Below are 15,486 nucleotides of genomic sequence, written 5' to 3'. Positions count from 1 at the left end.
TTAATTGGATAAAGGAGCTAAAAATCTCCCTAAAGCTAGGGAGTGTAGGAAAACTATTTCTAAAAACATATTACAGAAAATATGCAAAATCTCAGGCCCCACTGCAGGGAATACTATAGCTTTTTAAAATGTTACATATTAATCATTTACAGTTTACAACATAAAATAAGAGTAATGAAGCCATCTTTCTCCTGTTTACAAAAAAAAAAACAAAAAACACGGAGCTCATTAAGTGGTTATTCTTTACAAGCATTACAAAAAGAACTTTCCCAAACAACTCTTTCATTATTTATGTATAATTTTAAAATATATCTTTTACCTTAAGACTATGAACCCCCTGAAGGTAGATATTTTATACTCATTTTTATTCCCAGTACCTGGTACTGGACCTACCCTAAAGTAGGAGGCTAGTGATTATATGTTTAAATGAATGACTGAATACAGGAGGATAAAAGAACATATTAAAATAATTCTATTGTTAGTCATTCTGATAGTACACTTTCGAAAACAGAATTAAGCCTTTTCATTTTGTTACCATTCTCCATTGCTCAGTTTGTTAGTAAAAAGATGAAATGTTGCTTTAAAAATGACATCATGAGAAAGCAATCTATCAAAACAAGAAACTTTAAAATAAAATGTAATATTTAAAATTATCTCTGAAATTACACTAAAAACAAAGTATTCAGAATATATTCTAGGAAATCATATGACTTGCAACTTTCTTCCCAAACTCTGACATACTTGTTTAAACTACCTGGCAAACTTGGTTTTTTCTCTTTTTTCATTGTTTCCTTCTGCTTCTATTGCACAGATACAGCAGCCAGAGGCACCCAAGTCCCAGTCTTTCCTGAAGAAGGCCTATTTGCATACCTTGGAGACTGTCGCCTAAGGCCAGGAGCTTGTGCACACAAGCTGTTTCCCAGAGGACACGCCCCTTGATAGCCTGGCTCTGGCCGCCAGTGGGGCTTGTGTTCACGGGGTAGGCAGAACCCTGCCAAACAAAGAGAAAGTCCTTGGCTGGCAGTCCCTCTGGGGCTCCGCTCAGAGGGGATGGACTGATGCCCCCATCTTCCAGTCTTTCCCTGAAAGATGTCTATTTGCACACCTTACAAGCTGCTGCCTGAGGGTCCAGCTTCCAATCAGCCTGCATCTAGATGCTGCCTGATCCTCCATTATAAGACACTGCCAGATCCTGGTACACCCTCAATGACTGGGAGCCATTAAGAATGAAGTAGGTTGCTTGGACTATCACAGAGGTTGAGAGACAAACCAGAACCAAGGCACAGAAACCGACAGAGAGTAAAAGAAAATGAAGAAACAGAGGAATATGTTCCAAACAAAAGAACAAGATAAAACCCCAGAAACAGACCTTATTAAAACAGAAATAAGTGAATTACTTGATAAAGAGTTGAAATAATGGTCATAAACAATATGGAAGTTCCTCAAAAAACTAAAAATAGAACTACCATATCATTCAACAAGTTCACTTCTTGGCACTCATTCAAAGGAAACGAAATCACTATCTTGAAAAGCTATCTGCACCGCCCCGTGTTCATTGCAGCATTATTTACAATAGTCAAGGCATGGAAACAATCGACATGGATAAAGAGAATATGAGATATATATGTGTGTGTGTATATATATAACATATGAATATGTATAATATTTTTCATCCATAAAAAAGGAGGGGTCCCCTGGTGGCGCAGTGGTTGAGAGTCCGCCTGCCGATGCAGGGGACACGGGTTCGTGCCCCGGTCCGGGAAGATCCCACATGCCGCGGAGCGGCTGGGCCCGTGAGCCATGGCCGCTGAGCCTGCGCGTCCGGAGCCTGTGCTCCGCAACGGGAGAGGCCACAACAGTAAGAGGCCCGCGTACCACACACACACACAAAAAGAAGTAAATTCTGTAATTTGTGATGTCATGCATGGACCATGAAGGCATTATGCTAAGTGAAATAAGTCAGACAGGCAAAGACAAATACTGTATGATCTCATCCACATGTGGAATCTTAAAAAAAAAAAAAATGGACTCATAGCTAGAGAACAGATTAGTGGTTCTCTAGCTATGGTGAAGTGGATGAGAACAGCTAGGGCATAGAAGAGGGGCAGGATGGATGAAGGTGGTCAAAAAGTACAAATTTCCAGGTATAAGATAAATCATTCTGGGATGTACTGTACAGCGTAGTAACTATAGATAATACTGCTATATCATATATTTGAAAGTTGCTAAGAAAGTACTCTTAAAGGTTCTCATCACAAGAAAAATAATTTGTACCTATGTGAAGAGATAAATGTCTACTAAACTTATCATGGTAATCACTTCATAATATATACATATATCAAATCATCATGCTGTTACACCTAAAGCTAATACAATACTATATGTCAATTATGTCTCAATAAAATTGGGGGTGGGGGCAGAGAAAGACTCATTAAGATTGCTCAGGAAGAGTTTGTTAAGTAAAAAGAAAGAAAATTAAGAACTCAACTTTAAGAGGAGAACAGAAGAGGAATGCTAGCAGGACAGATGGAGGAACGATATGAAATTTTAAAGAAAAACTTGGAGAGAGTTATGTCTTAGGAGTTAGAATAGAGAGAAGTTTAAGAAAAGAGGGATAAATAAAATGCATGGAGAAGCTAACCACTGAATTTAGCATTTCTGAAATAAAGAGGTTTTCAAAATAGGTGTGAAGGCAAAATTTATTGCAATGAAACACTAAAGAAGCAGGAAGAAATGTAAAGGATTCTTTCAGTTTATCTGCTAAAAGAGAGACTGTAACATTTAGAAGAGGATATGGTGCAATTTATTTTTCAGATAAGATTAAAAATAAACTTAGACTCTGGAGAACCAACTAAGGTAGGAAATCACAAACTCGAGGTGGAACAAAACACAAATGTAAGTGCCTGAACTGACCCAAGTTGCAGATTTGTAGGGCAGAGGCAGCAGAGAAATATCCTAACTCATCTCTCTGCCTTCTAACTCCCAATCCATTCTATACTGCTGCCAGATTTATCCTAAAATATGCAATATTTCCCTGCTCAAAAAATGTCAATGGCTACCCATGGCCCATAAAAGCAAGTCCAAATTCCACGGCCTACCAGTCAGGATTTTTATCATCTGGCCATAACTTGCGTTTGCAGCTATTTCTCACCACTCCTCTTGGAGCATCCTACACTCAAGTCATGGTTGCTTACCTTTGATTCTTCAACCATTTCTAGCAATGTGATCTACACATATTGCTTTCCACTCCTCAAGGTCCAGCAAGAATGCCACCTCTACCATGGAATCTTTTATAAAAGCCCAAGTTAGAGTCTCTGTCTTCTCAGATTCCCTGTTAGCATTACCTAGGAAATTTATTATAATCTACTTCTAAAACAATAATTTCTGTATTTCTTTTCTCCTTAAAAGAGACATAAGTTTATTTTTTACAATCCGCGGTTTCTAACAGAGTGCCATGCACATACTGTAGATTTAATAATGGTTGCTAACTGCTTAGAGAATTTGAAAACTTAAGGTTAGTCCTATAATAATATAAATTCTTGAAACTGAAGACGATACTATTTCATACTCAGCAAAAATCAAGAGTGTAATCTAAGACTAGCTATATGTATTGAAATGGCACATAATATTTCCTAAAAATAGCTGACATGCTACAAATTAAAGATAATAATAAAGCAATCAAAAAAATTTTAGTAAAGGGATAAAAAAGAAACTTAGAGAACTGCTGCTCAAGCCATGACTCAATAATTAATTTTGTAAAAAGTAGTTTACAATATTTTGACAGGGTCATAAATTTACATGTTCTTTATTCAAATTTTATAAGAAAATTTCACCTTAGAAAATAAATTCATGTCAGAATTTATGTCAGCTTCTTAGGAAATCAATGAATGTAATGTAATTTTCTATATTTTTTTGAATGATCATGAAGTATCTTCAACTAATATTTATCGAGTGCCTACTTTATGCCTAGCTTGGTACTAGGTACATTCACAAACGATATCTTATTTAATATTCAGAACTGTCCTGCAAAATAACTACATTAGTATCCCCATTCTGCAGGTTAAGACATTTGCTCAGAGATTTCTGGCTTGCCAAGTACTATACAACTAGAATCTAATAGATTGAACAATCTCCACATCCATTGAGCTTGCTAATGACAATAGCTGAGCATTTTTGTGTGTGTGTGGCCACCAAAAACAAAGATTCATTATGATTCATTTTATTTGCTCTGGCTAAAATGTGTACCCTGAAGTGTGGAAAGATTAGCAACAAAAGTTAAAGCAAAAGAGTCAGATGTTTAAACTTGGTCTTCACCTTTCCAGAAAATCCAGTTAGCCAATCCATTTTCCCTGAGCATACTACGTAATCAACATTTTAATGCATACACAGCAACTTAGCCTAAGGCAAAAAAGTATTTTCTATTAGAGGGCCTAGGGGAATTATTTTAATAGAAGAGAATGGTTTATCATAATCATCAGCCTTGTTTATATGTAATTTATGCTTCTAAAGTATTTGAGGTCATTTTAAAGCATTTTTTGAAGTATTCTAAGCAAACTCTGCCCCTCTAATTTCTATAATTAACATTGTTTTCATAGCTACTTTAAAAAGGTTTTGCTAAACAAAATAGACCTTCAATCCTGCTATGTCCAAATAATCATAAATTTCAGTTAATGAGCTATTTATTTACTTGTTACAACTGTTTAGCATTCTACACGATGCTTTTCAATATGGCATGCATTTTACTCAAGTGGATTTCAAACAGCTATCTCTATCTTACAGATAATTCAAAGCAACTTGATAATCACTAAATAAGATTTTCCATACTTCACATTTGATACAGATTTAGCATATTACTACCTCTATATTGTGTTGAATGTGAATTTCGTTAAACCTGAAAGCACATAGCTGTTTCTCCCTTCGGGCAATACCACCGGGGGAAAATTCTGTGTGTAAAGGTCTTTCACAGAAACTTGTGTTCTTCACTTGTGGTATTAGACATGAATTGTTTAAAATTCTGATAGCTTATTGCAGCACAAGCTACTTGGATTCATAGAAACAGCTCTGAATTCTTTGTCTTTTACTGCAGTCTCCTGAGAAGTGCAGCTTTTCTTTTTTGAACCTCCTCTTTGTGGTTCGTAAACATGAGGGCTAAATCTTGTTGAGAAAAATGCTTGTTGGGTCTGCTGTGTGTTTCTGCTTATTTTCTAAGCAGAGGCACCAACCACCTTTCTTTAGGACTAGCTCTTCAAGGATGTTTACGTAATGAAGAGATGGTATCTCCCTCCAGAGGAAAACTGCAGGTTTGTTTACTGTCCAGGATAATAATGATGACAGCCTCCAGGGCAAAGATCAGACAGGCCTACAGCCCATAATAAAAGCTCTGGCTTTCTAAACTTGAGGTCCCTCTCAGGTAATGCCACCAACCCGTGCACATGTCACCTGACCCTCCTCACATCACACTTTGGGAACAGGGCTAGGAGAAATGGCACCAAAATGTTGATACTCTGGCAGTTGCTGTTTTTGAGAGTGCCAAGTGTCTTTTTTCTCTGAACTGGAAACCTGCGTCTGCCAACATCCCTAAAACTTTATCAGGCTGACTGAGTAGCTCGCAGGTAAGGTAACACAAGCTTCCCAGTTTGTGTTAGTTGGTAACAATTTCAACCAGATTGTGTTATCTGGCTACTCACTTTCAAGAAACAAAATCATACTCAGGATGCCTATCTTCCTAACTATCTGAGCTGGCCAGTCTAGCATTCTTGCCTGACTCGCCAAGAAATCTGCCATCTTCTTAGTGCAAAACTCAGCTATCACTTAGCTTTTTCTTTTTTTTCATGATCTTTCCCTTTGTCCTCTAGTGACAGACTTGATCCATGTTCCCTTCCTACTAATTCTTCTTTAAACAAAGAGAATTTACGGCTTGTCTGCTTTGAGGTGAGAAAAACGCAATTTTTCTGAAGATTGCCCATTCCTTCTATAAATCACTAACATCCAATCCATTTACCATTTCATCGTTTATATGATTTGATCTAATCAGATGACCAGTCCTAATCTGATGTGAACATTCCCGCGTTCTCAGCAGATTGTTCTAAACTAATAACCCGGCATGATTTCAAATTTTATCAACAACTCATTTTACGTCTTACCTAAACTCTGTCTTGATTATAAATATATTTAGCACAATTAATTGCTTTAATTCTTAAGAGACTAATCTTTCATATGTATTTTCTTCAGAAAGCATCCAAGTAGTTATCGACATTTTCCAATATTGGATTAAGTCCTTCCTAGGGTGGGGTGTTCAGAGGGCAGATATTATCTCACCTTAAAAATATACTTCACATGAATAGTACTGCACCGAATATCTAATTTTTCAAGTAATTTCAGAGTTTTTTCTAGGGTAATTTTTCCACATTTAAAGTCATCCCGAACCATGGACAAAAACCATGTACGAAGGACACCAAAAAAAGAAGTTAAGGAAATTCTCACAGAAAGTCATTAAGTACTTAAAATGACTAAAGAATATTTTACCTCTCTTCAGTTCAATGTTTTTATTTTCAGTGGAGAGTCTATCTCAGGCTTAAATGAGAAAACAATTTTATGATAAATAATATTTTTAAAAAACTAAGTAGGCACTACTCTGTGGTAAAGGTATGAAAGGGTATAACACAATAAAAATTACAGGAAAACAATAAAAATTAACATTTGAGAAATCAAGCTATTACTTGGGAAATACAGTCTATCTTCTGAAGATGTGAACTTGGGAGACAGCTGAACATCAAAACTTGATCTCTCTCAGCATTAGTTTCCTCATCTGAAAAGTGGTCAAATTAATACTTCCAGAAGGTGGGGGCATTAAATGAGTTCAAACCATGTCTGATATGATTATTACCACTACATTAGGCAAATGTCAGGCTACACGCATGCCCCAAAAAAGCAACATTTTAAGGACCATAAAAAAGAGTAAAAAAAGAAATGTCACGGTGTCTATTTAGTATGAAAGAGAAGATGAAAATAATCAAGCTTGCTTATTATCTACAGAGAAACTACAAAAATTAGGACACTTCAAATTGAAAAACTAAGGTTAAGAAGAATTAATACGACTGTCTATAAAATCGTGAAAGGTATTGGTAAAAATTGTTCAACAACACACTCAATTTCAGATTGTTAGAACTAACTGGAAACCCTTCAAACTAATGGCAATGACTTAATACGGCAAAGCTCATGTTATTATAAGAAAAAGATACAGGAAGCTAGGGAAACTCAGAAAAGCTCAGGGCAGAAAGGGAAGCAGTTTTTGCTCAAATGAGAGAAACTTAAGTTCAGAACTCTTCAAAAAGAATGAGAAAAGAAACAAGGAAAGGGGATAAATCGAAAGAGGAAAGAGGAACAGAAAGCACTCTGAGTGGATATTTGTTCTCCATATTTTCATGACCTGCAGTTCCGTTTCTCCTCACTTAGAAGTTTCTCCCCATTATGAGTTGCCACAAGTTCCAAATATAATTAACTCTGCCCCTTTGCAGGAGAGGGATTTCTTGAAACTCATCCACTGATGCCACTGCCCCTTTTCTAGAAAGAAAGCAGAAAACACAGTGGTTTGTTACCTTTGTTCTTTGGAGTTAGCTCAACACTTAAATCCCACAGAAACCATATGTAACATATGGTCTCCTCACTTCACTGCCCTTAAAACTTTCTGGTTTCTTGCTTATGTTATGACCATTTCCAAACCCACAATGTTTATAAATGAGGCATCTCTTGCTGTCTGGCATTTTCCCATGAACTGCCATCGTACCTCATTTTATTTTTACTGTTTTGTTTAAACCCCTCAAACCTTTCAGCATAGCATGCTTCCATTGGGTTGGGAACAGTTATTCTGAGGGCCTGATTATACATCAATGCCATTGTGGTCCCCAAAAGGTGCAAAGGGTTGCCAGACACTCTCTAGAAACTCTGGGCTGCTTCTCTAGATCCCTGACAACATATAATGCACACAGAGACACACCACTTTTGAAGAAGGCTGTTCTGGAGGCTAAGTTCTTAAAATCTTCAAAATTCTTATAGCTGGTTGGCTGGGCACCATGCTGTCAGGTGACTATCATGTTTTTCTTTTGGTCTGAACACCTAATGTGATATCACTGAAAGTTCCATACTTCATAGAGAAAGCTTCTTTATGACTTCATCAGGAGACTCAGAGCTTGCCAAACAACCTGTTTTTTCATGTTCAGACATGGTAATCTTAAGCTGAATGTGTAACACCTTGATGGGAAGGTTGTCCCATAGAATGTTTTCTCATCTTTGAACACTATTTATTTCAGAAGCTCTGCTTCTGCTACAACCAAACATGTCACTTAGCGATCTGAGTAAGAAAGAGAAAGAAAAAGTCATTCTCAGACTGTTAATGCAGGCTCCTCCAGGGGAATTTGTAAATGTCTTTGATGATCTCTGTCTGCTTATCCGTGATGAAAAACTCATGCACCATCTAGGTGAGAGTGCAGGCCACCAACTCTGCCAAAAATATTACGTCCCACTCTCCATCGATGGGAATGCGGTCCTCCTGTCTCACCACAACGTAGTGGGTAACTACCGATTTTTTGACTACCAGAGCAAACTTTCTTTCAAATTCGACCTGCTTCAAAACCAGTTAAAAGACATCCAAAGTCACGGCATCATTCTGAATGAGACGGAGTACCTGAGGACTGTTGTTCTGTGCGCCTTAAAGCTGTATGTGAATGACCACTATCCAACGGGGAACTGCAATGTGCTGAGAAAAACAGTGAAAAATAAAGAGTTCTTGATCGCTTGCATTGAAGATCACAGCTACGAAACAGATTACTGGAATGGCCTTTGGAAATCGAAATGGGTTTTCCAAGTCAATCCATTTCTAACCCAGGTAACAGGGAGAATTTTTGTGCAAGCTCACTTCTTCAGACGTGTCAACCTTCATGTCGAAATCTCCAAGGACCTGAAAGAAAGCTTGGAAGTAGTTAACCAAGCTCAACTGGCTCTAAATTTCACGAGGCTTGTGGAAGAGCAAGAGAATAAATTTCAAGCTGCAGTCTTAGACGAATTACAGGAGTTATCAAACGAAGCCCTAAGAAGAATTCTACGAAGAGATCTTCCAGTGACCCGCACTCATATTGACTGGCAGAGGATACTCTCTGACTTGAATCTGGTGATGTATCCTAAATTAGGATACGTCGTTTATTCACGAAGTGTGTTAGGCAACTGGATTACATAAAGGATTGCTCATGGTAACTGTCTTGACATGATTACTTTGTTTCAGGGGGGCGGGGAGGGTGGCAGAGGTTATTTGCCTAAAGTTGAGAAGCCACTAGACATGCCTGTCACTTTGCAGATGCAAGTTTTGGGGGGTTTGTTTGTTTTTTTTGAGGGGGGGATGGCTGGTCACATCACACAGCTTGCGGGAACTTGGTTCACCGACCAGGGATTGAACCTGAGCCTTCAGCAGTGAAAGAGCAGAGTCCTAACCACTGGACCTCCAGGGAATTCCAGATGCAAGTTTAAATTAGGGACAAGTCTACCAAATCATTTTATTCAAGGAATATTTACCAGTAAGTCAAGAAAATGATGATGGAAATGTATTTAATGGTAGGGACCATCATAAAGCCAGAAACACTTTTAGAACCTAAAATGGTTTTATAGAATGTGGCACCCCAGAAGTATTAATAGAGGTGGCCAGGGTTAAGGCTGTGTATGTGTGTGTGCTTGTGTGTGTGTGCAGGAATGACTTTTGACTTTCTTTGTAACTAGAGAAGGTACGCAAATGAAAGTCATTCTGCGAATGGTACTTCACCTAACTCAGTTCAGTCCTACACCAACCCTGAGGGGGTAGATTTCAATAAGTAACATTAAGGTTGGATGTTCCATGAAACCAACAGATATCAAAAATCTAGCTCATATGAAGGACTACTGGATCCATAGCCATCCCCCGCAAACACACAATAATCTGGAATTACTCCAGTCCCCAGGCTTTTCTGATACCTAACATGGTCTTCGAAGAATCAACTGGAAAAGCTTGACTCCCAAGCTTATATAGTCCAGCTCTTGTGAAGTCATCACTACAAGCATACATAAGTGCTTATTTCATGCTGGACCTTGTGCTAGATGATTTACACACAATTTCTCATCATTAGGCTGCTACTAGTAGTAACCCCATTTTACATGAGAAGAATCTAAGACCTGAGTTGGTTAATTCACACAGGCACATAGTAGGTGGTGGGTGTGACTCTACCTCTAACACTCTTAACCTCTAGGGTATTGCAGCTCTCTGTGGAGGCCTGTTTGCTTGAGACTTGTGAATTCTACCCTGCAATGACTTACATGCCCTAGGCAAGCATTTCACGCAAAGGATACTCCCAAAGGAACTGGAACGGGTGGGCTGCTGTTTTCTAGCCAAGCTGTCCCCTATCACTAGTCCCAGCAATGTTACTGACCACTTGTGTCTACTCTCAAAGAAATCCAAATCTAAACCTCCCTAATAAGACTGCAGTCGAGCAGTAGATGGGTCCCAGCCCCCAAGTCCAACTTATCAGGGAAGCAAAGTGCTTTATAGTTTGGATCCATGCAATTGAAAAAAGGTCTACTTTTACTTAATAAACATTGGAGCAAGTGTTTATTAAGGATCCTAAGCAAAAATGTCTAAATCTCAAACTTCTTTTCCTCAACTTGTAGATCTTAGAGAATCTCAGAGGATTACCTAGGGTGTATCATTAAAACTGTAACTTTCCAGTACCCATCCTCAGATTCTGATTTAATAGGTCAGAAAAATCTACATTTTAAACAAATATTGGTGATGATTCTAATGAGAGGGACTCCAGGACCACATTTTAAGATATATTGTTCTAATCTTAAACTAACACACCTTTATTTCTATTAATTGAGATCATTTCCTATTGTCCATTAAAGGCCATTTCTACTGCTTCACTGGGTTCACCATGCACAGACCAAGGACAGGCCTTCATCTGTCATGTTAAAAAATTAAGAAAAATCTTTCTAAAGAAAAGCAGCAAAGAAAATTGCTCTCATTGCCCTAAAATATACCCATCTGACAAATTATTTTGCAAAAATTTGAATTCATATTATGGTTATATATGTGTTGATTTTCCAGATCATTCCAGAGTAAGGCTTAATGTTTTATGGAACAATCACAGAAGCATTTAACACCCACTTTAACACAGGGTTTTAAAAATAAAATTTATTGGTATTTCTGGATATAAAAGTCACATGTGCAAATCATAGAAAATGCTTAAAGTATAAAGCATGTTGGCCAATTTCCTTCCATCCAATTTTATGGAATTGTTTTAAATACTAAGGATATACAGTATATAAAAATTTGTATCCTGTTCTTTTTATATAACCTCCTATATCATAAATATTGTCCCATGTCATTAAAACCCCTTGAGCACATAATTTTAATTATTTACATGATATTCATGCACAATAATAAGACAACCATTTCTCTATTCATGCATAATTTAAAATTTTAGCATTTTATTTTTGTTATTAATTAGGCTATAGTAACTCTGTGCATAAAGCTTTGCCCACATTATACATTATTTCCCTTAAGATAAATTCCCTATAATCACATGTTGAAAACAGATGAACATATTAATGCTCTAAATACATACTGCCAAATTGCTTTCCAGAAAGATTTAACAATTTATAATCCAGTTGGTAGCATAAAAGTATCTAGCTCACCACAGTAATCTTGACAATATTGAATATCAAATTTTTTCTCTGATAGGCAACAAATCTTAAAACAAAACGAGTAAAAAAAGGTATTTCACTAACTTATGCTACCCTATACCGAAAAGCATTCCCACAACAATATTATTTGGTAGTTACTTTCTTTATATGGAGGCTGGCATAGCCAGGAAAATCTACAGTTACTACCTTTTCTCGGAACCTTTATCTCACTCACACACACACACACACACACACACACACACTCTTACATTTAAACCCGCACTATGTGCCCAGGCATATACACACATACACACAAAATACACATGTGCCCAGGCATATACACACATACACACAAAATCCTTCAGATTCTGAAGACTCAGTGTGATATTTTTTTAATATTCCAGTATTCTCTCCCCCAATCCTATTTCCAGCTGGAATGTTAGCTCCATCAGAATCCGGACCTCGCCTATCCCAAGTATCTAGTCCATTATTGTCTGTCATATGGTAGGTACTCAGTGAATTAATGAGCAAAAGAACAAATAAATCATGATAATAGGTGCATAAAGCATGGTAGGCTTAACTAGCCTTAAGACTTTGTAAACCATAACTACTTGCTGCCTCTTTAGGAACGATGTATTCCTCTGCCGATTGCCAAGGCTGAGGTTGGGACTCTTCATTATAAGGCAGTTGACTGCATTCTGAAGCTGCTATTGGCTGCCTCCTGCTCTGATGAAAACCTTTGCTCTTTTCCCACTCCAAATGGAGAGAGATGTTTCCTCCAACAAGTTGAAGAAAATCAAGTTCTCCAAAAGTCATGTGCAGTATTTTTGGTAAATTTTACATGATCCTCTGTCAAAGATTTTTTACCCTTCCCTTTGGGGCGCTAGTCCAGAGCGTTAGTCAAATGACCATCTCATGTTCTGCTCAGAGATCCGTGGAGGGGTGTACACCCTGCAACTTCCCCCTATGTCAGGGTGAGTCCCGGCTGTTCTGGGATGTGCCTTAGCCTCAGGCTTGCCTTGAAGCTAAAACAGGCTTCAATCTTCCTTCTTTGTTGGTACCTTCACCACAGTGTACAAGACCCAAGTACTCCCTTTGTTATCTGAAAACTGGGTTAGCCTCTTGGTGGGTATCAAGCCAACAGACACAACCAAGCCAAAGATCTGGATAAGGAAGGATTTATTATTACTTTCAGCAATTAAGGAGAACACCAGGGATCCTTCCCAAAGCAGTGTCTCCCTGGACAGCAAAATTGGGAAGTTTTAAGCTAATGGTACATGCATATTCATGAAGGGGCTTGAGCAGAGGAGAATTCAGCATAGAATTGGGGCAGAGGTCCACTGAGTCCAAGCTTTAGTTGACTGAAGTAATGCCAGGAGGATCAGAAAAGGTCAACCTCATCATCCCTTAGATTCCAGTTGGTCTGATGGTTGAGGGGGGATTTAAATTCTGCAAACAGCTCAAGACTGTGCTTTAGGCTAGTCTTTACCATTGAAAGAGAACTGGGTGCCTAATAAGTTATCTTTGGGATTGTTAATTCTCTTGTCTGATAACAATCGCTTGTTTCTGCATTCTTTTGTTCCCTTAAGATCATGAATTGCTGAGACAAGGGCAAGCATGTGGCCAGGCTTAGATCATGAAATGCCTTAGGCAAAATATGACTTCTCTTATGTCAAGAAAGCTACACCTGGTTTTCTTTCCCCGGGGACCCCCTACCCTGTCTGCTTACAAAACCTATCTATCTCAACTCCACATCAGTCACTGATCTCTCATTCCTGATGAGCAATCAATTTATTCTTTTCTATTGACTCCCGTGGGCTTCTTCATGATATGCTTTCCAATTTTTCTGCTCTACTCAAGCTCTACTTCATCATTCCTTCGCTTAGTAAATGACTTTGTCCTTTACTAAGAAGACACATGCTTTCAAAAAGAGCTCCTACAGCTTCTTTTCTCTGCACTTAAAAACATATTTATTGTCTTCTCCCTCCAAACAGTCACCAAAGCAGTGTATGTTCCTTTCTGGGACTAATTCTTCTTCCTGTGCACCTGATTCTAAATCCTTGATCTTCTGTCATCCAGGCTCTTGATTCATCAGCTATTTTTATTCTTGACCCCTCACTTTCTTTATCCTCTCTTGGTTCCTCTCCTCTATAAGCAAACATACTCAGTTCCAATTATCCTAAAAAATCTTCCCCATGAATCTCTCAGGTCCTTTCACCATGAAACTTTTCAAAAGATTACCCTATTCTTAATTTTTTTCTGCTTCCTTACCACTTAATCTTTTCTTAAAGGAATGGATTTACTTAAGAGTCTTCTATGTTCTAGGCATTCTACCAAGCAATTTCACCTGCCTCGTTGAATCCTTATAAGAATCATACAACTGGGAATTATTTTTTACAGCTTAGGAACCTAAGAGTATTCTTAAGTAATTTTGCCAAATTGATACAGCTAGCAAGTGACAGAACTAGGATTCCAATTCAGGTCTGTCACACTTCAGAACTCCTGCCCTTTACACCACATCATGCTGCCTTTACTCTGCACCTTCTGCCTTCCAGTCCAACAGTATATTGAAAATCCATTCTCAAAAGTTTTCAATATCATCATTGTTCATTTCAATGACCTTCCGTCAGTTAGCATCATGGGAACTTGACTATTTCTTTATCCTGAAAATCTTTTCTTTCCTCAGTTGTAACTGCATCTTAGTATCCTCCTTCTCTGATCCTTTTCATTTTTCCTCCTCCACTGTACCCCACCCTCAAACATAGGCATCCTCCAAACCTAAGTTCTCTGTCCTCTTCTTTTTACATGATCACCCTCATTCACCAAGGTTTTCAGCAACCACCCTATTCTTCACAATATTCATCACAATATTCAGGTACAACAGTACTGGATACTCACTATCCATACCTATTACTACGTAGCTCTTCAAAACAGTATTTTTTATAGCATATGCATCTTTTTCTCTTCCCTCTTAGCTACCAAACTTGCTAATTATTTTTCTATTTTTATGTTATTATTGAACTTGTCACTAAGCACTATATTCTAAGATACAACCTTGACCACACTCTGCCAGAGCAGCTTTGCATAAACACATCTCCCAGTTTGACGTGACCTCCAAGAATATTCTGTCTTGACACTGCTTCCCCTTGATCCACACTCTCTCCCACCATCCCTCCAACCCTGACCACCCATGTTCTATAAATGAAGACAAGACATCTACTAAATAATCATACAGATGACTCCAATCAACTTGACTTTGTGCTTCATTTCTACATTCCAACATTACCTACAAGTTCTACCTTACAGTGTCAAAATCAACATTTTCAGAACTAAGTTTTTATTCTTTCCTACCTCTCTCTCCTTCAAGAAAATTACTTTCTTTTTTTTCCCTGCTCTTAGAAGCACTGTCTCACCATTAATTCAAGGTCAAAACTTCAGGCATCTTTAACTTCTTTCCTATTTCCTAAAATCCAATTAGTCATTGCATCTTTTTATTTCTGTTCCTGCATTTGTCTTATTTATTCCCTTTGTCACCGTATCATTAATTCTTGTCACTTCTCATGTGTCAGGTTTTCTAACTGGCCTGCCTTTATTTTCTTTCTTAAATCTCCAATCTATTCTCTGAAGTTCTGCCAAATTAATTTTCATAAACCTTAACTGATTATTCATTGATGTTACACACAATCTTGATCAAATACTTTTAAGCAATACCTATTGACTAGGAGATCCATTTCAAATTCCCTGGTTTAGCATTCCAAGGTCCCCCATGACCTGAGTGCCCCTATA

The 15,486-nt window shown here is 37.9% G+C and overlaps 2 protein-coding genes across 2 annotated transcripts in view; one reads left to right on the top strand and one right to left on the bottom strand.

Annotated features, from left to right (window-relative positions):
- PLCZ1 (phospholipase C zeta 1) overlaps nucleotides 1-7,896 on the bottom strand; it is a 50,005-nt gene extending 42,109 nt beyond the window's left edge. The window contains exons 1-2 of the mRNA XM_007454612.1: nucleotides 7,826-7,896; nucleotides 6,319-6,478 (exon numbers count right to left, since the gene is read on the bottom strand). Coding sequence (XP_007454674.1) covers nucleotides 6,319-6,478; nucleotides 7,826-7,896 — 231 coding nt within the window. The remainder of the gene's footprint in view (nucleotides 1-6,318; nucleotides 6,479-7,825) is intronic.
- A 276-nt stretch (nucleotides 7,897-8,172) lies between these two features.
- CAPZA3 (capping actin protein of muscle Z-line subunit alpha 3) lies at nucleotides 8,173-9,251 on the top strand. The gene has a single exon (XM_007454606.1). The coding sequence runs from the start codon at nucleotides 8,336-8,338 to the stop codon at nucleotides 9,230-9,232; it is 897 nt and encodes a 298-aa protein (XP_007454668.1). The 5' UTR covers nucleotides 8,173-8,335; the 3' UTR covers nucleotides 9,233-9,251.
- The last annotated feature ends 6,235 nt before the right edge of the window (nucleotides 9,252-15,486 follow it).

The sequence above is a fragment of the Lipotes vexillifer genome, unplaced genomic scaffold (genome assembly GCF_000442215.2).
Source record: "Lipotes vexillifer unplaced genomic scaffold, Lipotes_vexillifer_v1.1 scaffold559, whole genome shotgun sequence".
In the NCBI taxonomy this organism is placed as follows: Eukaryota; Metazoa; Chordata; class Mammalia; order Artiodactyla; family Lipotidae; genus Lipotes; species Lipotes vexillifer.
Note: the sequence above shows the minus strand (reverse complement) of the source record. Positions and strands in the feature narration are given on the sequence as shown.